A 22,349-nucleotide genomic window follows, 5' to 3' on the forward strand; every position below is an offset into this window, starting at 1 on the left:
CTGTAACTGCCCTCCCCTGCCACAAAGTCACAGAGCAACCCACCCCCCACCACATAACATGAAAACAACCTCCCAGACTAACCAGGGTAACTAGTCACTGCATCACTGCACTGTGTATGTGCCCTGCTGCTGTGCCTGCCCCCGACTATGTACCCTGCCAAAGGTGACTGTCCTGTCCAATTACCAACCCCCTTTCCCATCCTCCTCCAAAAGAACATGATTGAAACAGTAGTTTACAGAAACGTATTTTTTATTATCAACTACACATGGCATTGGGAGGTGAAACTTGGACGGGGGCTTGTGTCAGGCGGGAAGGAAAGAACTTTTCAAATTTTGGGAAATGAGAGCCTTCTGCTACTAGAGCTCTCTGCAGGGGTGGAGTGAGACTTAGCAGGGACTCTGCCGCCTCTCCTTCTTTGCACTTTGGGTGAGGTGGGTATGGGACTTGGTGGCAGGGGAGGGCGGTAAGAGATGGACTGCAGGGGGGCTCTGTCCTCCTGCCTCCGTTCCTGCAGAACATCCACAAGGCACCGGAGCGTGTCCGTTTGCTCCCTCAGTAGTCCAAGCAGCGTTTGAGTCGCCTGCTGGTCTTCCTGCTGCCACCTCTCCTCCCGATCCATGTTGGCTTGGTGCATTCGGGTCAAGTTCTCCCGCCACTGGGTCTGCTGTGCTGCCTGGGCTTGGGAACAGGCCATAAGCTCAGAGAACATGTCCTCCCGTGTCCTCCTCTTCCTACGCCTAATCCGCGCTAGCCTCTGGGAGTGTGATTCCAGGCTAGGTTGTGAGACAGTCGCAGATGGGGCTGTGGAAATGGGAAAAAGGGAGTGAATTCCTCAGAAAGAAAAATGTAGTTGTGAACAAAGAACATAGTCTTTCTCTGTGAACAAGACCATGCACAGCACCTATCACATGCGCACTCAGCACAAGGTCGAATTTTCGGCCTTCGCATTCAGTGCCTGGGGTCTTGCACAGCACATTTGAGAAGCGGGGCAGCACAACGGAATTTCTGTTGCAGGCAGACATGGTAAGCCGTACACTTGTGGCAGTTTAAAACTTTTATATTACCACTGGCCTCATTTCACATTTAAAGCTATGTCAGTTCCTGCAGCCAGCAATCCGGCAAGCGGGAACTCTGCCCCTGTCCCACCCCCTCGCGGCTGTCCCCGGGAACGATCCCTTTCGGCTGCCCCTCTCCCGCCTCCACCGCGTGGCTACAAACCAGCGGTTACAGTTCTGTCAAGGAACGGGAAAGCAGTCCCAACACTAACATTCCCCTACCTAATTAAAAGCAGGTCACCATGGGCGACATCACCCTGATGAGGATCTCTGAGAGCGACAGACAGAGAATGCTCCGGGAAAGCCTCCAAAGACCAGGGCCGTATGCCGCCCTGCTATGCAGAGCAATGATTCCCGAGTACGTGATAGTCTCGTGGCGCGGCAACGTGTCGTACTTCGGAGGACCCAATAAGGCCGCTCTCCCCAGGAACCTCATGCAACGGCTTTCAAATTACCTCCAGGAGAGCTTCATTGAGATATCCCAGGAGGATTACTGCTCTATCCTCGGACATATAGACTGCATTTTACTGTAGCTGCAGTAGCAGGGAATAAACAGTAGAGCGGCTTGTGCAGGACAATCACTGAAAACCGGACATTGCTAGATTTTTTTTCAAAACTTGCACTGCCCATGACTAAACCGTTAAGCGCATAGGGCACGCTAATCATGAACAACCCATTCTTTTAATTGTTAATATTCCTGTTTTGTTAAAAATAAATGTTTAGATGTTTACAACACTTACTGGCTGATCCTTCACCAGATTCTGTGTCCGGGGTAACGGCTGGGGACGCTTCGTAGGGGATCTCTGTAAGGGTGATGAAGAGATCCTGGCTGTCGGGGAAATCAGCGTTGTGAGCGCTGCCGACTGCCTCGCCCTCCTCATCTCCTTCCTCATCTTTCCCGTCCCCTAACATGTCGGAGGAACCGGCCGTGGACACTATCCCATCCTCAGAGTCCACGGTCACTGGTGGGGTAGTGGTGGCGGCCGCACCGAGGATGGAATGCAGTGCCTCGTAGAAACGGGATGTCTGGGGATGGGATCCGGAGCGTCCGTTTGCCTCTTTGGTCTTCTGGTAGCCTTGTCTCAGCTCCTTGATTTTCACGCGGCACTGCGTTGCATCCCGGCTGTATCCTCTCTCTGCCATGTCTTTAGAGATCTTCTCGTAGATCTTTGCATTCCGTCTTTTGGATCGCAGCTCGGAAAGCACGGACTCATCGCCCCACACGGCGATGAGATCCAAGACTTCCCGATCAGTCCATGCTGGGGCCCTCTTTCTATTCACAGACTGCACGGCCATCACTGCTGGAGAGCTCTGCATCGTTGCCAGTGCTGCTGTGCTCGCCACGATGTCCAGACAGGAAATGAGATTCAAACTGGCCAGACAGGAAAAGGAATTCCAATTCAAATTTTCCCGGGGCTTTTCCTGTGTGGCTGGTCAGAGCATCCGAGCTCGCACTGCTGTCCAGAGCGTCAACAGAGTGGTGCACTGTGGGATAGCTCCCGGAGCTATTAGCGTCGATTTCCATCCACACCTAGCCTAATTCGACATGGCCATGTCGAATTTGGCGCTACTCTCCTCGTCGGGGAGGAGTACAGAAGTCGAATTAAAGAGACCTCTATGTCGAACTAAATAGCATCGCAGTGTGGACGGGTGCAGGGTTAATTCGATGTAACAGCGCTAACTTCGACATAAACGCCTAGTGTAGACCAGGCCCTAGAGAACTATAGTCTGTTTCTTCCTCTGCCACCAGACTTCCCAGAATCACAAAGGCTTAACCACTTAAGACAAACATTAAAACGAGAATGTTCACAGTTTACTACTGATTCTTTGGTCCTAATTTCTGGTTGCCCCATGTGAAACACCAAGGACCAGATTTGCAAAAATGTTGAGCACTCATAACTGCATCAGCATCACGGCAAATCCCAAAGGGACGTGGCCGCCTTGCTAATCAAACGCCACTGGATCGATCTCTAGCAGGATGCTTAAGGTGGTCGAACTGTGTGTTCAGTTTTATTGCACCACAGAAGCTTTTGGAGTCTATGTGATCACAGGCATTCCTGGATACATGCACTTCGGAATTCATTGGTTTTCCATCCTAATACGTTCATACTAAGACAGCTGCTGAAACTGAACCAGTGCTGATGGAGCTGGTTGCTGGGCTCCTCTTCAAATATAAGACATAAGAATTGCTATCCTGCGTCAGACCAGTGGTCCATCTAGCCCAGTATCTTATCCATCAACAGTGGCTGGTGTCAGATGTGTCAGGGAAGGAACAGAACAGGACAATTATCGAGTGAACCATCTTCTGTCATCCAGTTCCAGCTTCTGGCAGTCAGAGGTTTAGGGACACCCAGAGCATGGGGTTGCGCCCCTGACCATCTTGGCTAATAGCCATTGATGGGCCTATCCATCGAATGTATGTAATTCTTTTTTGAATCCGGTTATGCTTTTTCCCTTCACAATGTCTCCCGGCAACGAGTTCCATAGATTGCGCGTTGAGTGAAGTACTTCCTTATGTTTTAAATCTGCTGCTTATTAATTTAATTGGGTGACCTCTGGTGTGTTATGTGAAGGGGTAAGTAACACTTCTCTGTTTACTGTCTCCACACCATTTGTTATTTTATAGACCTCTATCATATCCCCCCTTAGTCATCTCTTTTCTAAAATGAACAGTTGGTGTCTTTTTAATCTCTCTTCATAAGGAATCTGTTCTATACTCCTGATCATTTTTATTGCCCTTTGGTACCTTTTCTGATTCTAATTTCTAATATATCCTTTTTTGATATGGGGCGACCAGAACTGTACGCAGTATGTGAGGTATGAGCGTACCATGGATTTATATGGTGGCATTATGCTATTTTCTGTCTTATTATCTATCCCTTTCCTAATGAGTCCTAACATTCTGTTAGCTTATTTGATTGCCGCTACAGACCAAGGGATCAGAGAACTATCCGTGTTAACTCCAAGATCTCTTTCTTGAGTGGTAACCGCTAATTTAGAATTCTTTGAATGCATAGTTGGGATTCTTTTCCAAAGTGCTGTACTTTGCATTTATCAACATTGAATTTTAGTTGCCATTTTGTTGCCCAGTCACCCAGTTTTGTGAAATCCCTTTGTAAGGGCTTGGCTACATTTGCAAGTTACAGCGCAATAAAGGAGCCCCGTGCGCCCTAGCTCACTCCCCGGCCACACTGGCAAGGCACGTAGAGTGCTCTGACTCGGCGGCTACAGCGCTGCTGGTACTCCACCTCTGCGAGAGGAATAACGTTTGCTGCGCCTTGGCTACAACGCACGGGCGTCAGTGTGAATGAGGTGTTGGGTTACTGCGCTCTGATGGGCCTCCAGAAACGTCCCATAATCACTTTAAGTCAAGTGGCCACTCTTGTCATTGTTTTGAACTCCTTTAGGAATGTGGAAATGCCCTTTCAAAGCTCTGTTTCTAACAGCCGGCATGCAAGCCATTACTGTGGAATGCTATGTGTGAAAGGGGGAGGGGAGGTCTGCTGCTGTCTGAACTTACAAGACAGCATGCTGACATGCTCTCAGCCCCCCCAAAACCCCACTCTCTCTCCCCCCACATACACACAACACGCTCCCTGTTACACCCTCCCCCACCTTTGAAAAGCACGTTGCGGTCACTTGCATGCTGGGATAGCTGCCCATAATGCACTGCTCCCAATGATGCTGCAAATGTGGCCATGCCAGTGCACAAGCAGCTGTCAGTGTGGACAGACGGCAGCGCTTTCCCTACTGCGCTCTCCAAAGGCGGGTTTAATTCACAGCGCTCTACATCTGCAAGTGTAGCCATGCCCTAAGTCTTTCCAGTCAGCTTTGGACTTAAGTGTCTTGAGTAATTTTGTATCATTTGCAAACTTTGCCATGTCACTGTTTACCCCCTTTTTATGATCATTTGTGAATATGTTGAACAGCACTGGTCCCAGTACTGATCCTTGTGGGACTCTGCAATTTACACCTCTCCACTGGGGAAAATGGCCATTTATTCCTTCCCTTTGTTTCCTACTTTTAAACAGTTAATTTTCTATTAGAGTACCTTCCTTCTTATTGCATGACTGCTTACTTTGTTTAAGAGCTGTTGATGAGGGACCTTGTCAAACGCATTCTCAAAGTCCAAGTACGCTATATCCACTGGATCACCCTTGTCCATGTTTGTTGACACCCTCAAAGAATAGATTAGAGAAGCATGATTTCTCTTTACAAAAGCTGTGTTATCTCTTCCCCAACATAGTGTGTTCATCTGTGTCTGATAATTCTGTTCTTTTACTATAGTTTTAATCACTTTTCTTGATACTGAAGTTAGGCTTACTGGCTTGTAATTGCCAGGATTGCCTGTGGAGCCTTTTTAAAAATCTGTGTTACATTAGCTATCCTCCAGTCATCTGGGGCAGAGGCTGATTTAAGTGATAGCTTACGTACCATAGTTCGCAGTTCTACAGTTTCATATTTTAGCTCCTTCAGAACTCATCCTGATGACTTATTACTGTTAAGTTAATCAGTTTGTTCCAAAACCTTCTCTGCTGATGCCTCAATCTGGGACAGTTCCTCAGATTTGTCTGCTAAAAAGAATGGCATAGGTGTGGGAATCTCCCTCACATCCTCTGCAGTGGATCCAATGCAAAGAATTTCTTTAGCTTCTCCACAATGGCCTTGTCTTGAGTTCTCCTTTAGCACATGGATTGTCCAGTGGCCCCACTAATTGTTTGGCAGGCTTCTTGCTTCTGGTGTACTTAAGATTTTTTATTGTTAGCTTTTGTGTCTTTTGGTAGTGGCTCTTCACATTCTTTTTTAGCCTGCTTAATTATACTTCTTTAGTTGATTTGCCAGAATTTATGCTCCTTTCTGTTTTCCTCAGTAGCATTTGACTTGCAGTTTTCAAAGGATGTCTTTTTGTCTCTGCCTCTTTTTCTCTCTTTAGCCATATCATTGTGTTTGGTCTTTTTTATTTTTAATTTGGGGGTATACATTTAGTTTGTGCCGTTTTGTTTTGTTTTGTGTAAACAAAGTTTCTGTGTAGCTTGCAGGCATTTCACTCGTGTGACTGTTCCTTTTAATTTCCATTTAACTAACTTCCTCATTTTTGTGCTACTCTGGTGGGTTTCTTTTGTATTTTTCCGCCCTACAAGAATGTTAAATTTAATCACATTACAAATTAAATTTTATCATGAATTTATCATTTCTGTTCTTGTCCTGCCACTTGACATGGTTTTTAAAAAAGTGAGTATGTATGAAGAATGGGTTAGAAAATAATATTGAAAACTTACAATGCTATTCTATTAATCTATGGTAGAACTTCATAATTGCATTGTATTTCAAGATTGTTAACTCACCTCAAAAACATAGAGTAGAAATAGAAGGTTTCTAAAGGTAGATGACAAAAATGATTAAAGGCATGGGAGGACTTCATTATGAGGTGAGATTAAAAAGACAAGGACTGCCTAAATTAGCTAGAAGATGAGTAAGAGGGGACAGCATGAAGATACATAATGGTCCTGAGGATATTTTGGGCATTTCTAAGTTTATCATTTTTCATAATAAAAGACCAAGAGGATGGCCAATGAGATTGAAGGGCAAGAAATTTAAAACTGATAAAAGGAAATACATTTCCATGGATTAATTACAAATTGTGTAACTCTGCTACATGTTATCATTGAGACTGAGAGTTTAGTTTGGCAGGAAAAAAAATAGATTAGACAGTTGTATGTTTAACAGTCACAGTAACATTAGATAAAATAAACTATAAAGAGTATGAGCTCTCATGGTCCAGGGCAAAAGTCACCCACTAACTAATAGGAGTTTAGGAAGCAATTTTTCCTGTGGGCAGCTTATTTCATAGTGGTTCATTATTGGGTTTCTTGAAAAGTATCTAATTCTGGCTATTACTGGAGGGAGGATTTTGCACTACATAAATTACTGGTCTGATGTGGTATATTAGTCCTATGGATCCTGTTATTTATTAAAATAATTATTTGATATTTGACCTCTAATCATTATAGAAGTTGAATATTTGTATGATCAGTGTGTTGAAGATTTTTAAACTGATTTTAATTACTTTTTTTGATTTTTTTTTTAAGATGACGAGTAAAAGTCGTTCTGATGTGTCAGAACTCAAAGTAGGACAAAGTACCATTGAAGATATCATGTCAAGAGCTTATGATAGCTTTGATATTCAGCTGAGCAGTATACAGCTACTTTACTGCAAACATCGTAAGTATTCACAAAATGAATTGCTTTTTGTTGGGACAATTGAACAAAAAATTTTTGATAACCGGTGTGCCAATTTTTAACCAACAATTGAGTTTCCAGTAAATTTTGTTCTTCACTTCCACAGATGAGTACATTCTAGGCCATGATTGCCTTTAGGATAGATTTAAAACTGCAAATCGAGTCCCACACATCTACACACAGTGAATTTCCCAAGCCCTTAATTAAGCCTGGCAACCAAGCTGCGCAACCTTAGGGCTGGTCTATACTACACAGTTAGGTTGATGTAAAGCAGCTTATGTTGACCTAATTATGTCTGTGTCTACACTACAGCCTTCCTTCCACCATTGTAAATGTCCTACTACACCGACATCATAACTCCACCTCCACGAGAGGCATATGGCTTATGTCGGTATAGTTAGGGCAGCGAAGTCTCTGTGTAGATACTGCATCACAGGAGCCATGAAATTGACAAGAAAGCCCCCGCTCCCCTGGAGTGCTGGGCTAGATTCTGCTCCCAGCTGGGAACTGAAGCCCCAGCAACTTCGATTCGTGGGGCGAGAAGCGGGGGCAGCTTTGGACCTGTCTCCCAGCTGGGAGCCAGGGTGAGAAGCTGAGTGGCCCCCCGCCCGCTCCTGGTGTAGAGTGGGGGCTCAAGAAGCTGGAGCAGCTGAACACCACTCCCCAGTGGTGAGAAGCCCCGGGCAGCTCCCTTCCCAGCTCTCGGCAGGGAATGGGAAGCTGGGTGGGGGAGGAGCATGCTGGGAGCCTGTGGGGCAGCCAGGCTCCTGGCAGGGAGCTGCCAGCAGAGCTGAGGGACCAGGCTTTCTGCTCCCCACACTGCCCTCTTAGGTTGGTGGAGGTGCACCTGGTGAGGACGTGCGCGCCACCAATCCAAGGAGGGTAGTGTAGACATGCACCACTGCAGCAATCTAATATCAGTTGACAAAAGTTTGTAATGTAGACATACTCTTAGTTTTTGGTTTCTTACAACGGCATAGACTTTTGAGGCCAAAAGGTCTCAAGATTACCTAGCCTGGTTTGGCGCATACTATATAGACCAAAGAATTTCACTTGTGATTTTGGCATCTAGCCAAGAAACATTAGTTTTCCTCCATTATTCTTCCTTAATCTGTACTTTCCCCAGCTCCAAAACTCATTTTCACAATGTATTCAGTGTGTTGGGGAAATCTGTTGTGGCATAAAATAAGTAATACAACTGTTTTCTTTTCACTAGATGAAAATTGGAAGGAGGCTCGTAAGCTAAAATATTCATCACAACATATCTTGCGGCCTATGGATGTGAAAGTGGAATTTAGCAGGGCAATGGTTGTCACTGATGCAAGAATGCCTAAGTATGTTTTTCTTTCTATTGTGTAAATGTTCACAATAAATGCCTTTTTAAGGGAATAGTCCCTGCAAGGCCCCAACTATACTATAATTCTTAAATTTCAACCTGACAAGAAAGAGCTGAAGTGTTCCAGATAAATGCAGGTGGTTGGTGATTCAGAGATGAAGACGCAGTGTCTGAGAACTGAATTATAGGTGGTTTTAATCTTTGTAGATAGGAACCAGCCCATTGAATTTCACCTGGAAGTAGCATAGCTACCACAGTGTTTGCCTCTTTCTATTATGGTGAATCAAGGAACAGATGTTCTTCTTTGAGTGCTTGCACATGTCCATTCCAACGTAGGCGTGTGCGTGCCCTGAGCACAGTTGTTGGAATTTTTTCCCTCTAGTGATACCCATTGGGTTGGCTCCAGCACTCTCTGGTGCCACGCACTCATAGAGCCGGTATAAAGGGCCCTGCCGTCCCATACCCCTTCAGTTCCTTCTTACAGCCCATGATGGTTACTGGAAATACTTTTATTGCTCAGGCACTTTTCCTAGTGGTTTTCTCTTCTTGATAAATGTATATAGTTATTGTAGTAGTGTGTGTTAGTTTTTAGTAGTTAGTTGTTGAACACCTCCACGCTCAGCGAAGTTCGTCCGTTCCCCGGTGCCGGGGCATGCCTCGATCACTGGGCTTCAAGCCCTCTGCTAACTACGTCAAGTCGAGGCCATTGTGCAACTTGGACTTGAGTCGTCTCAAGTGCTTGGGAGAATCTCACAGAAAAGACCGCTGCCAGATCTGCAGGGACTTCAAACCCTGCACCAAGAAGGACCAGGAAGAGCGGTTGAAGGTCCTTCTCATGGAGGCAGCCCTACGACCTGCTTCAGAACCATGTTCAGAATCAGCACCAAGCACTTCAGCTTTGGTGCGCAGCACTCCCCCCACTGGTCGTGAGTGTTGGCTCTGATCTTCATCCGCAATGCCCAAGAAGTAACACCAGAAACAGCAGGAGAAGAGCCGATCTCTGATGCCAAAGGCAAGTAGGCATGGGAACCGGGATAGAGCGAGACCTCTGTTGGGCCGCCCTTCTTCTCCAGCACCACAACAACCAGTACAACTGTCTCTGGTATCTTCACAGGCCCTGCTGACTCTGGCACCAGAGGTATTGCCATTGGGCAGACAGCGTGCCGCTCAGTTTGCAGCATTGTCTACTTCAGGGGCGTTTGCAGCAGCCAGTGACCTGGTTTTTTTGCTACCAGTTCCTGCGTCCCAGAAGGTTCAGGACTCTGCACCACCTGTTCTGCAGAGCAGCAGAGAACTATCCCCTAGCCACTGCCTGGTACCAATGCCGTCCTCTATTGGAAAACCCCCGGTAGTAGCTTCAGCACATGTTTTTTTAGGCTGCTATCACTTTAATATGTGGGTGTCTATGCAAAAATTTAAGGACTTGCTCCTCCAGGATGCCAGATAGAAGTTCTTCTCACTGATTGAGGAGGGGAAAACAGTGGCGAGGTCCTCCTTGCAGGCAGTCCTGAATGCAGCTGATTCTGCGGCCAGATCAACGGCAGTGGCAGGGACCATGTGCAGAAGCGCGTGGTTGCAGTCGTCGGGGTTTCCCCAGGAGGTACAACAAACCCTCCAGGATCTCCCCTTTTGAAGAGTCCTTGCTCTTCAGAGCAAAGAGACACTGGACTCAATGGTCTTAAGGTCTCCAAGGTGACCTCGAAATCTCTGGGACTATATACTCCAGTGATATCCAGGAAACATTACAGGCCCCAACAGACTGGCTGTTACTTTTCCCAGCCAGCCAGAAAGGACCAGCAAAGGAGGAAGAGCAGGGGGTTCAGGCCTAGACCTTCTCTATCGACCTCAACAGGACCGATGCAGACCACCCCCAGGCACTCAGGGAGCTCAAAGCACTCATTTTGACAAGATGTTCAAGGTCAATATCTCAGTCCCCATAATACCGGATCCAGTTACCCCTCTGTTTTCCAACCAACTCTCCCACTTCTTCAGTGCCTGCACCCACATTACTTTGGACCGTCGGGTAATTAACACAATAGAAGTGGGATACACCCTCCAGTTTTTGTCTATCTGACCTTCCCACCCCTCCTCCTCATCCCTCTTCAGGGACCCTTCTCATGAGCAATTGTTGTAACAAGAAATCCAATCCCTCCTTTGGGTGGGAGACATAGAAGAGGTTCTGCACCATTTAAGAGGAAAGGGGTTCTATTCCTGTTACTTCCTAATCCCGAAAGCCAAAGATGGTTTCAGACCTATCCTAGACCTGCGTTGTCTCAACTGCTATCTCAAGAACTTAAAGTCCTGCATGGTTTCCTTGACTTCCATTATTCCCTCATTAGATCCAGGAGATTGGTATGCCCCACTCGATTTAAAGAACACATACTTCCAAATATCAATTTTCCATAGCCACAGAAGGTTCCTAAGATTTGTCATTCATTCCTAGTTCACAGAGTTTCCCTTTGGCCTGTTGGCCGCCCCACAGATTTCAACCAAATGTATGGTGGTGGTGGAGGCTTTCATCAGAAAAAGGGCAGTACACTTATTCCCATACCTCAACGACTGGCTTGTCAGAGGCTGGTCCAGAGCTCAGGTGGAACCCAACATCTGTCTTATCCAATCAACTTTCAGGGCACTAGGCCTACTGATAAATGCCTATAAATCCACACTTATCCCTGTGCAAGGGATAGAGTTAATTGGTGCCGATCTTAATGCCATGCAGGCGAGGGTTCTGCTTCCAGAAGGTCTGTTTCGGGCAATCATGGTCCTGATAAGGTCTCTCCAGACACATCCAGTCATGACAGCTCGGAAATGTTTGAGTCTTCTGGGCCACATGCTATTGAGCACATACTTAGTACAATACACGAAGTTACGTCTCCGACCTCACCAACCCTGGCTGGCCACGGTATACTACCTTCACGGCATCATCGTTTCCGGCTCACTGACATGGTGGTGGAACCACCGTGAGGTCTGTGAATGAGAACACTTTTCATGGCCTCAACCATCGATATCTCTAGTCTCCAATGTGTCAGCACTCGGCTGAGATGTCCACTTAGGATCTCTTAGGACTCATGGTCTATGGTCTCAAGAAGAGCTCTTCTTCATATCAGTGTCAAAGAGCTCAGGGCAATCTGCCTCATCTGCCAAGCATTCCTGCTGCACTTTACGAACAAGGTTGTTTAGGTTCTCGTGGATGACACGACTGCCATGTTCTGCATCAACCGGTCAGGCGGAGTGCACGCTTCTCCCTTATGTCAGGAAGCAATCCAACTGTGGGAGTTCTGCATAACACATTCAGTCCATCTAGAAGTGTTGTACCTTCTGGGAGTGGAGAACCAGCTGATAGATCCTCAGCAGGTCTTTCTCCTCTGACCACGAGTGGTCCCTTTGTCTGTACATGGCAAGGGACATTCCAATGGTGGGGGATTCCCCTTACAGATGTGTTTGCTGCCTATGACAACAGGAAATGCCACCAGTTCTGCTCCCTGCGAGGCCACAGCCTCATGGTCTCTTATGGACACCTATTACACCTGTCCACCTATTCTGATGAGTCACAAGGTTCTGATGAAGATCAAGTGAAATTGGGCACTGGTCATTCTCATAGGCCCAGCATGGCCCAGGCAACATTGGTTCACCACTCTCATAGGCCTTTGGGTGGAGACCCCGCTTCTGCTTCCGCTACACCTGGACCTGATCTCTCAAGATCATGGTCAGCTTCTCCACCCGAACCTCAGTTCTCTTCATCTGGCGGCCTGTAAGCTCAATCGTTGAATCCTGAGGAGCAAGCTTGCTTGGAGCAAGTCCGTAGAGTCCTGCTGGGCAGTAGAAAACCCTTTGCCAGGACCACTTACTTTGCAAAATGGAAGTGATTCTCCATCTGGTCCTCCCAATGTGGAATTCTGCCTATCCAGTCCTCATTGTAACTCATTGGAGTACCTTCTGCTTCTGAAACAATAGGGTCTGGCCATTTCTTCAGTCAAGGTACATCTAGCAGCCATTTCAGCCTTCCATGCCAAAGTAGACAGTGAGTCTGTCTTTTTGCATGAGATGGTTATTCGTTTTCTTAAAGACCTGGAGAGGTTATAACCCCCCAGGTAAGAGAGCCCTTTCCTCCCTGGGATCTAAACCTCTCTCTCCAGGCATGTTGAGATGATGGCCTACCTTGAGCAGTGGAGTTTACAACTACGAGGTTTGCATCCATGGCAAAGTGCCTGCCTAGCTGGTATCAGCACATTGCCTCAATTTATCAGCCCTTATGCAGAGCTTAGGCAACTCCGCAACAGCTTTGCTTCATCCACAAGATCCAGGGTCTTTCTGTACCCCACATCTCTTGGTCATTCCCAGTTCTGGTTAACCTGCTTCTGTGGGTATTTCTTCTACTGATTCTCCACTATAAGGCTCCTGGTCCATTCCCCTTCCTTGTCCCCTTCAATCTGCTGTTCCTACAAGAATTTCTGCTGCTGCAGCTGTTATTCATTGCCCTCTTTTCTGATGCTTCATCAGCTGCCTATCAGTCATTTTACCTTCTGTGTACCACCACTGTGTGAGCAATGTGTCATCTCAAACCTTCAATGTATTCCAAAAACCTATAAAATAAAAGCCGTATATAGTATGCTTGCTGAATACAGACACAGATGGCGGTGCATAGTTAAAGCACATCGTAGGAGCGAATGGTAACAAAGACTGTGTCAGTCTTCATTTCCAAGGAAAGGCCCAATTTCTTTTTAAGTCAAAAGCTAAAAAGCTTCTGACCGCTTCTGCTATCTTTAAATCCAGGAGCAATGGTAACTATTAAGAGTCTTGGATTGCAGATCACCTAGGCAGTAGGTGGGCAAGTACTTTCAGGTCAGGTAGTGATCATAGACTTTGCCAGTTCCCAAGGGACAAAGCAAAAATAGAAGAGACAAAAAGGCAGTTTGAAATGTCTCTATAGACATATTGAAACTATGGACACTACTGAAGAAGAACTCTTAAAAGTTCTTATTACAGAAAGAAATCTGACTTGGTCAGACCTAGAGACCTGGTGATTCAATTTGAAATTTCAGTACAGTTTAAAGAGATTGGCTTGTCCAAGAATGAGGAGGTGTTGCAGTTCTATATTTAAACTGAGAAGCAGATGTAGCTGGATTATAGAAGTTGAAAATCTTTGATTTCAAACTGCTTTCTTAGTCTCTGGTTCACACCTAATTATGCTGCTTCTTATGGTCCTAGTCCTGCAAAGACTTAGGTATACCACAGGACTTCAAATCAGTCTACTTGCAGCACCTAAAGTTAAATGTGTGTAAGACTTTGCAGGATCAGCGCCTCTGTTTGGAAAAGTCCCATTTCCTGTCTTCCAGCATCTACCTCCTTTAAATTCTTGCTTAACTTTGACTTGTTTTAGAAATTCTTCATGCATTCTTTTGTCTCGACTTTTCCTGAACTGTTGCCCCATATACTGTTTTGGTTTCTTGTGTATAATAGAGCCTCTACGCAACAAAACACTTAAGTGCTTTGCTAGATTGGCGTGCTAGATTGCGCGCTTCTTGGGATAGAGAAAATGTGTTTTACTTCATAAAGTACTGTGTAAATATAAAACTATTTAAGTAATGTGTTATAAATAATACAATAAAACAAGTAAATAACAGGGAGGACTTCCTGGTTGTGGGATGTGAAAAATCAGAAGTGGGTAAAGTACCCCTAAAATTGATATTTGGAGTCTTCCTTTCACAGAACATGGTAGCAGGAAGGAACTTAGAATTGCTCAGATATCTGATGGAAGATGAGTTCAGCAACAGTTTTGTTTAGATTAAATAACTTTTTTCCTCAAATATAAATGAAATATATCTTACATTTAGTATTTTTTTTCTGTTTCTGTAATTTGCAGCCAAGTAAGTATGTTGTTAGTAATAAGAAAACGAATGCAGCATTTTAATGGATGCATCCATTTGAAATAACTGTAATTATTTATGTAACAGATTCAAAATTTTTGGACAACTGCCTTTGCTCTCTGTTCAAATCTCTGACCAAAAGCTGATGGGTATCTTGGAGCTAATTGACAGCATTCCTAAACCAGAAAGTGGTCCTGCTACCATGTCTGCTCCCAAGCCAGCTCAGGTAAGCTAAATTTTTTAAATGGTAGAAAAATAGTTTACTAAAATATATAAGACTTGGGTTTTACAAGGAGCTTACAGGAGTTAAGAGCCCAACACCCTTTGACTTTTAATGGGAATTGGGCACCTAACTCCCTTAAGCTCCTTTGAAAATCACAATCCACTTTCTACCACTGTAGAACCAAATACAAGTTTTGCTTACATATGTTACTATACTGTATCTGTAGTGTGGCTGCCTGGTGAAGTTTAGCTTCATTAACCCCCTAATTATCAAATATTTTCATATAATTTTAAAAATATCCTTACCTATGTTGCTAGTATACTACTTCGGTAAAAATAAAATAATATTTGAAATCTAGTTTACTTTTCACTACAACAATTAATTTGTTTTACATTCATCTTGTCTGTCTATTGTTTATTCTCACTTCTGTTTAAAATTAGTTGCTTTAATTTCACATTCAGGTTTTAATGTGCTAGTAGTTGTTACTGCAAAGCTTGGGTTGCAACTCATTTTAAAGAAACAAAACAAACCTTGTTTGTATTTCTGTTAAAACAAAATCATGGAAATAATTCTGTTAGTTTTAAGTTATATAAATAGTTAATTTTTAGAAAACATAAATTCTGACCCAGATTTAACTGGATAGTGCCCTTTTAACGAATGAGCAGTTTTTAATTAGCTACCTCAAACCCCGTTAACGGAGTTTCTATTTCGCAGAGCGTCTTGTCTTGATTACATAATGTGCTTTAGTCAGTAAAACTTTGGGTTTTACCTTGGCTGTGCAGTTGAAGAGACAGGAACAAATCTTTAATTTACTTTGTTACGGTTTGGGTTCCCCCTTCAGGAACACAACCAAGTGAAAACTGCATCCTGGCAACCAGTGACAAGAAGTTTCTAGATATCCTGCTTTTCCTAAGCAACAGAGAGAGAAATAAATCTTTTTAAAAGATTTAAATTTGGGTCCAGGTCAGTTTGTTTGTAGATAGGAATCTCTCTACTTGTCTTCAGGACCCTGCCACTTTATTATGCAGTTTGCTCCATGGTACTCAGCAGTTACTGTTCCCCACTTCCAGAAGAGACCAGAGCTCTGAGCCTCTCTTGCTGCTCCCTTGCGGTCTTTTACATTTAGAAGCAGTCTCTGCCTGCCTATTCTAGTTAGCCATCTCAATAATGGGCCCCATTAGAGGGAGAAGGAAGTCACCAGTCTTCTGCATTAAAAGCTGTTGAGGTAATAGTAAAGCAAGCAATTTATCCTTGCTATAAGCAGAAGTTTCAGCTCACTTGTCTAGCCACTTTCAGCTGGTGCATTTTTTAGACAGATACTGACATCTGATTGCAATGTGTTTGAGCTGAGGACTTTGTCATTGGAATCTTGGTAGTGTATTTTCACAATAAGGTGATAATTTGCATTGTCCCTGCTTCTGTACCACAAGCTTCAGAAGCTAGTTCTCTCCTCATTCAATACCAATAAAAAAATCTAGCACATGCTGGATGAGCAGTCTTCAGCTTTTCTTCAAGTGATTGCAAATGTCCATTTAACATTAGGAGTGCTTACCCAGTGCACCAAAGCTGAAGATTTTTCTATAGCGATACCTGTCAGGGCAGATGTTACTCCGTTTAGGAATGCATCTTTTTATTTGTCTGAATCTCCTTCTCAATTGGAATATCAAAGGAAATGATATCCTTCCTCTGTGGGCTCCTTGAGCAAATGGCAGAAGACTTGGGAGCATCCTCAGACAACTAGTGCAAAGAATACCTCCTCTGCCACCATAAAGGTTTCAGAATCTTGTTGTCCCCTGATAGATACTTTACAGAGTTGCTTGGATATGAAGATTAGAGTGCGAGACCCAGCTCAGTGTTCCCCAGTACCGATGGATAGCTGTTGCTGACTCCAATGCCATCCTTGCTATTGTTGAGACCAGCACTAACTACCCTTTCTATTGTGGAACCAGCCTCCATTTCAGCACTGCCACACAGTGGATTGCAGTGAGCCTTGTTGGTGTCGACAATGCCAGAGACATGTGAGGTGACTAAGGACCTCCTATGCTTCTTGGTGCTGGACTTTCCACTGCTACAAACTCACATGGACCATCCCCTTCAGCTATGCAAATTTCAGGACCACTCTCAGACCAGTGTCAGTACATACCATTGCAGCCCCGGATCCACCACCATTTTTCACCTTGGCACTGACTGTGAAAAAGACTCATAGACTGATGTCCACACATCAATCACCCTTTCAGCCTCCAGTGTTTCTGCCCAGAACTGCACCACATTGTTCAACGGGCTATTCCTCTTTCTACTCAGAGTCAGAGGTTGGATTGTATGCCTCTCACACACATTACAGGTCCTGGGTCTCCCCTCTCCTTTAGAAATATTCTTTCATGAATGCCGTAGGCGTGCTTACAGGTACAGGTCTAGAGAGAAGACTTTATGGGGATGTCATAATTGGCCTTATGGTCTTCCACAATCCTCCTACTGGAATACTTGGGGTATGCTCCCCCCCCCCCCACCTTAAGATCAGCCTCCCCCATTGTGGCCCAAGACCATGCTGCCTCGAAGGAATCATTCGTACCAAAAACGTATGTAACTAGACCCTCAGAATCAACTAAAGTCACTCCCCTTCCCATGAATTCTACTTTATCTCCAGATGAGGTGTTGGTTCAGAAGTCTTCCTTTCCAATACCCGATGACTATCAAATGTAGCAGGAACTAGTTAAGAGGGTGGCTACATCTTTGGACATACAGGTGGAGCTAGTTCAGGAGAATCCACACAAGTTGGTGTACATCCTCCACACTACTGCACCTGATAAAGTGGCATTGCATATTACTGAAGCTATGTTGGATCCTACAGAGATGCTCTGGCAGACACCCTCATTCTTACCTCCCATATTAAAAGAATTGAGTATAGATACCAGGTTCCTTCACAAGAACTTGAATACTTTTACTCCCACCTGACCCCAGGGTCTTTGGTTATGACAGTTAATGAAAGTGTGCCAGGGCCTCATGAAATCTATCCCCAAGGACAAAAAGTAAAAAGAAAACAGGACTGACTTTGTTGGCAGATTTATTCAACATTAGGACTGCAAATTCATATCGCCAATAATCAAGGACTTTTTATTTTTTATGCGATTTTTCTTTATTGGGACATGATGTGCAAATTCTTGGCTATATTACTGGAGAAATCCAATGAGTTGTTCCAGGCGATACTTGCTGAAGGTCATCTGGTCATGAGAACAACCCTCTAAACTGCACTAGATGTAGCTTGCTCAGTGACCAGGATGATGGCGGCAATGGCAGTGACCATGTGTAGTTCCTCCTGGTTGCAGTCTTTCAGCATACTTATGAAAATTCAACAAACTATTGAGGACCTACCCTTTGAGGGATGTAACTCTTGTTCGAAAAAGTGCAGGCGGCTTTACATTCTGTCAAGGATTCCAGATTCAAGGATTCTGGTCCTTGCTCATCTAAATGCCAGCTCCTAAGAGAAAACAGTATTGTACTCAGTAGAGCAGAGGCAGGCCTTTTATATCCCAAGTCAACTTTATCAGGATAAAAGGAGAAATAAGTCTTGGAGGAGGAGACTACTCTTGCTGTTGCTTTATCTAAGCAACCACCCACCTCAAAACAGCCTGTCTGACTTTTTGGATGAGATGAGCATATCAATCCATCGGGATCCTCCTTGCTGTACTGCTCTCTTAAGGAATAAGCTGTCTCACTTCCTTGGTGCTTGGAATGCTGTTAAAACAGATCAGTTTCTCTCCATCCCTTCTTCCCGTGCCCATTGCTTTTCAGGAACCAATCAATCTCAGGAGTCTGTTATCAAGTGAGAGATACAGACTCTGTTCAATTTAGGAACTATAGTGAAAGTACTTCCACAGCACTGGAGAAAGGGGGTTTACTCTTATTTCCTCATACTGATGTCCCCAGGGGGCCTGTGGCCTCTCCTATACCTGTGAAACTTAAACAGATTTATCAAGAAAACGTTTTGCATGGTTTCCCTGGTTTCCATTATTCCTTCCCTAGAACCCAATGATTGGTATGCTGCTTTTGACTTTGCCTGTTTTCATGCAGCTGTCCACCCTAGTGTAAGAAATTGCTGAAGACTCCTAGGACGCATGGTAGCTTACACACATGTGACTCAGCATACCAGATTACCTGAGGTTCATACAGGGTGGTTGAAGTCTATTTATTGTCCAATAAAACATCAACTTGACATGCTGGTTCATGTACCAGCCAGAGTTGTGTCCTCGTTGAACTGGTGGATGAACCTGTCCTGTGTCTGCACTGAGGTTCCCTTCTCACCTTCCCTTCCCTCTTGGAACAGACATTGTCCTTAGGCTGGGGAGCACACTTAGGGGATTTCCAAGCCCTGTGGTTGAATCAGGAGCTGGCTGTATACATAAATATACTCTAACTTAGCACAGTCTGATGCCTGTCCAAGCTTCCTGCTACATGTTAATGCCAGTATGGTATAAGTTCTTATTGACCACACCATTGCGAATGCTCTATTTAAACAGGTGGAGTAACCAGATGGGACTAGTTTTGCCAGGAAGCAATAAGTCTTAGAAATTTTTGCATTCAGAACTCAGTGATGCACAAAGTTTCACACCTTCTGGTTATGCAGAATTGCCTCACAGATCACCTCCTCAGATCCTTCAGAATGAAGCATGAATGGTCTCTCAGAACTGAAGTGGTCAGGTCGATATTCCAGACTTGGTGAACACCTGTAGTAGATCTGTTTGCCCCAATACAGAACAGGAAATGCTAGCAGGTCTGTTCCAGAGTGAGTCACAGTCCAGTTTCAATAACGGATATGTTCTTTCAGTGGAAGGGCAGCCTGTTTTGTTTTCCCTCCCATACCTTTAATTCCCCGGTAGTTCTCAAATTCACAGCACCATACCAAATTGATCTTAAATAGTGCTTGCTTGGCCTAAGCAGCTCTGGTTCTCAGACCCTCTAATGCTTTCTCTCCTACTCACAGCAGAGACATCATCTCAGAATCAGAGACATTTTCTACATCCAAATCCTCACAACCCTCTCTTTATTGCATGGATGCTGAGTAGTTAACCCAAGGGGAAACAGATTGCTCTTTCACTGTTCGGAACATTTTACTGAACAGGAGAAAGCCATTCACCAGATATATTTATCTTATGAAATGAAAGCTTTTTTTCTATCTAGTCCAGGCAGTGAAGCTTCCCTTCATCCTAGATAGGCTAAGGTGCATGACATTTTGGAATACTTACTCTACCTAAAGGAGTTGGGTTTTTCAGTTAGCTCTTTAAGAGTTCACTTGGTTGCAATCTCAGCTTTCCACCCCCTGGTGGAAAGTTGGCCTGTATGTTCTAACCCAGTGACGGTCAGATTTCTAAAGGGTATAAATAGACTGTGCCCTCCAGTTAGGGACCCAGCACCACTCTGGGTCTCAAAGCTGATATTGTCAGCTCTGATGGGTCACCTTTGAGCATCTGGCTTCATGGTGATTTTTACATCTCTCAGCTAAAGTGATTTTCCTCCTGGTCATCACAATGGTCCCATTGAGAAGTGAAGACTTCTATTTCCCCACAGTCTTCTGCTCCTTTGTCCTCTCTTAGTGTTCAAATGGTAAAATTCCCTCTAGCTCCCAGTTGCTGCTTGGCTCTGCTACTCCCCAGAATGTTTTCGTGTGTCTGTGTCTGTCAAATGAACTTCTCCGAGAACTACGGTCCATCGCAGATCTTATACTTTCCACTCCAAGTGCAAGGCATTTCTTTGAGTTCGCCGTCTCTAATATAAACACATAGCTCTGTGTGTGCGTGTTGACAGATGTCTAGATGTGTTGCTTAATATACTACTGGAAAATGCTCAGACTTCATGGTGATGACTATGGTATAAAAATCTATGTAGACTAGAATAGAAATGTACATCCCCAATCAAAAACTCCACCAGCATCTGCTGCCTTCTACATTCTCCAGTACTGTGAAGAAGTCTGAGGAGGACCATCTGTTCCTTGTAGTCTCTGAAGCTTACAGGGAGCGATCAAAGGGAGATGAGGAAGCTTTCTAGTATGTGCTTTCTTCCACTCCCTCCTCCCCCTTGCTTGTGGGGGAGCCTCCAGCCCCTGCCCTGCCTTCTGGTTTCCTCCAGCCCTGTGAAGATAGAGCTTCCAGGTCCAGCTGTCCTCTTCCTACCTCTATCCAGGTCCATCTTTTCCATCCTCCCTGTCTCTTGAATCTGTGAAATAGAGCTTCCAGCCCTTTTTTGCATACCTCCCATTGTCATCTTATAGCACTTGGGGGAGCTTCTATTAGCTGCTGCTTCCACCTGATTTGTGAGGCCTTGCTTTGCCCCATTTCTCTCTTCTTAAATTGTAATACCCTAAGGCAGAGTGTCACAAACATTTTTTTGCTGACCCTCTCTTTGGAGACTGATGTCCCATGAGCATGCGCCTCCCGCAACCCCCATACTAAGAAACAGTATTTTTGCATAGAACAAGAGGATTTTATTTTCTTGGCTAACAAAACATACTGCTTAGACAGAAAGCAACATAAATAGCACAGCACCACAGTCCTTCTACTGGGTAAACGTCAACACAAAACAGTGGTTTTCAACCTGTGCTCTGTGAACCACTGGTGGTCCTCAGACTATGTTTAAGATTTCCAAAGGGGTCTGTACCTCCATTTGAAATTTTTTAGAGGTCCACAGATGAAAAAGATTGAAAGCCTCTGACATAAAAGAACACTTAATGACTTGCATTTGTCTCAGTGAGTAGGAGAAATGTGTTTGCTGGCACGATTTATGAAATCTCTGATTTTGAAGAGTTTCAGTTGCAAACCAGTCTTTACATTCAAATGGCGCCCCTCCCTCTCTCTCTCTCTCTCTCTCTCTCTCTCTCTCTCTCTGTGTGTGTGTGTGTGTGTGTGTGTGTGTGTGTGTGTATATATATCTAGAAAAGCGTACTTCAGATAGATATCTTGAGGCAAAATGAATAAGTATTTTGAGTTGGGGGCAGTTTGGGGAATTCTTTTTAAACTGAGAGGAAGAACTAATCAAGAGGTGTGCTTTAAATTCTCTCTCAAAACAGAGTTATCAGCGAAGTCAATCAAATTCTCTTTTAGACTCATGCCAGTCTTGACCTTTGGTATGAAATCCTCTGAAAACAGCTTTCAAACCCAGGTGAAATCCTGCAATTCATTTCTCTCTCTTTTGGGAAAATGTTTGCTGAACTGTGTGCAAAGCTGAGACAAATATTCAAAGATGAATTACATACTTAACTTTTAGAACATTTCACAGTCCATAATGACAGTAGACAATATCGGGAACATAGTTACATTGTCTTGCGGCATATAAATACTCCCTCCATAGCAAAAGATATTGGCAAACCTCTGTACATTTTTGTGGATAAAGAAACTGTTCAGTTCTTATCTTTCAATGAAAGGTTAAGTTCATTGAGCTTGTCAAATGTCAGCCACATAGCCCAATAAAACCTGGAATTGCTGGTCATGGAAGTAATGGTGAAATGGTGTTTCAGAGTTTCTCAAAAACATATGACGCTCCTTCCTGAGTTTCCAGATTCTTGCCAGAAATTTATTATGTGACGACAATCTAACTTCTGTCTGAAGCACAAGTTTCTGGTGCAGCAATCCTATTTTTT

The 22,349-nt window shown here is 44.3% G+C and overlaps 2 protein-coding genes across 14 annotated transcripts in view; one reads left to right on the forward strand and one right to left on the reverse strand.

The window, feature by feature from the left end:
- The window catches only part of VPS13A (vacuolar protein sorting 13 homolog A), a 293,421-nt gene that overhangs the window by 105,339 nt on the left and 165,733 nt on the right, over positions 1 to 22,349 (forward strand). For all 13 annotated transcript variants that reach the window (XR_010588882.1, XR_010588883.1, XM_042850566.2 and 10 more), the window contains 3 exons: positions 7,146 to 7,278; positions 8,513 to 8,630; positions 14,587 to 14,725. Coding sequence is in view for 11 of the 13 variants with exons in the window: in XM_042850566.2 (XP_042706500.2) it covers positions 7,146 to 7,278; positions 8,513 to 8,630; positions 14,587 to 14,725 (390 nt within the window). In the remaining 2 variants the exon portion in view is untranslated. The remainder of the gene's footprint in view (positions 1 to 7,145; positions 7,279 to 8,512; positions 8,631 to 14,586; positions 14,726 to 22,349) is intronic.
- Positions 179 to 2,509, reverse strand: LOC135972430 (uncharacterized). The gene is made up of 2 exons (XM_065550529.1): positions 1,797 to 2,509; positions 179 to 802 (listed from the first exon to the last, which is right to left on the reverse strand). Exons 1-2 carry the CDS (start codon positions 2,371 to 2,373, stop codon positions 327 to 329), a joined length of 1,053 nt encoding a protein of 350 aa, XP_065406601.1. The 5' UTR covers positions 2,374 to 2,509; the 3' UTR covers positions 179 to 326.

The sequence above is a fragment of the Chrysemys picta genome, chromosome 6, assembly GCF_011386835.1.
Source record: "Chrysemys picta bellii isolate R12L10 chromosome 6, ASM1138683v2, whole genome shotgun sequence".
In the NCBI taxonomy this organism is placed as follows: Eukaryota; Metazoa; Chordata; order Testudines; family Emydidae; genus Chrysemys; species Chrysemys picta.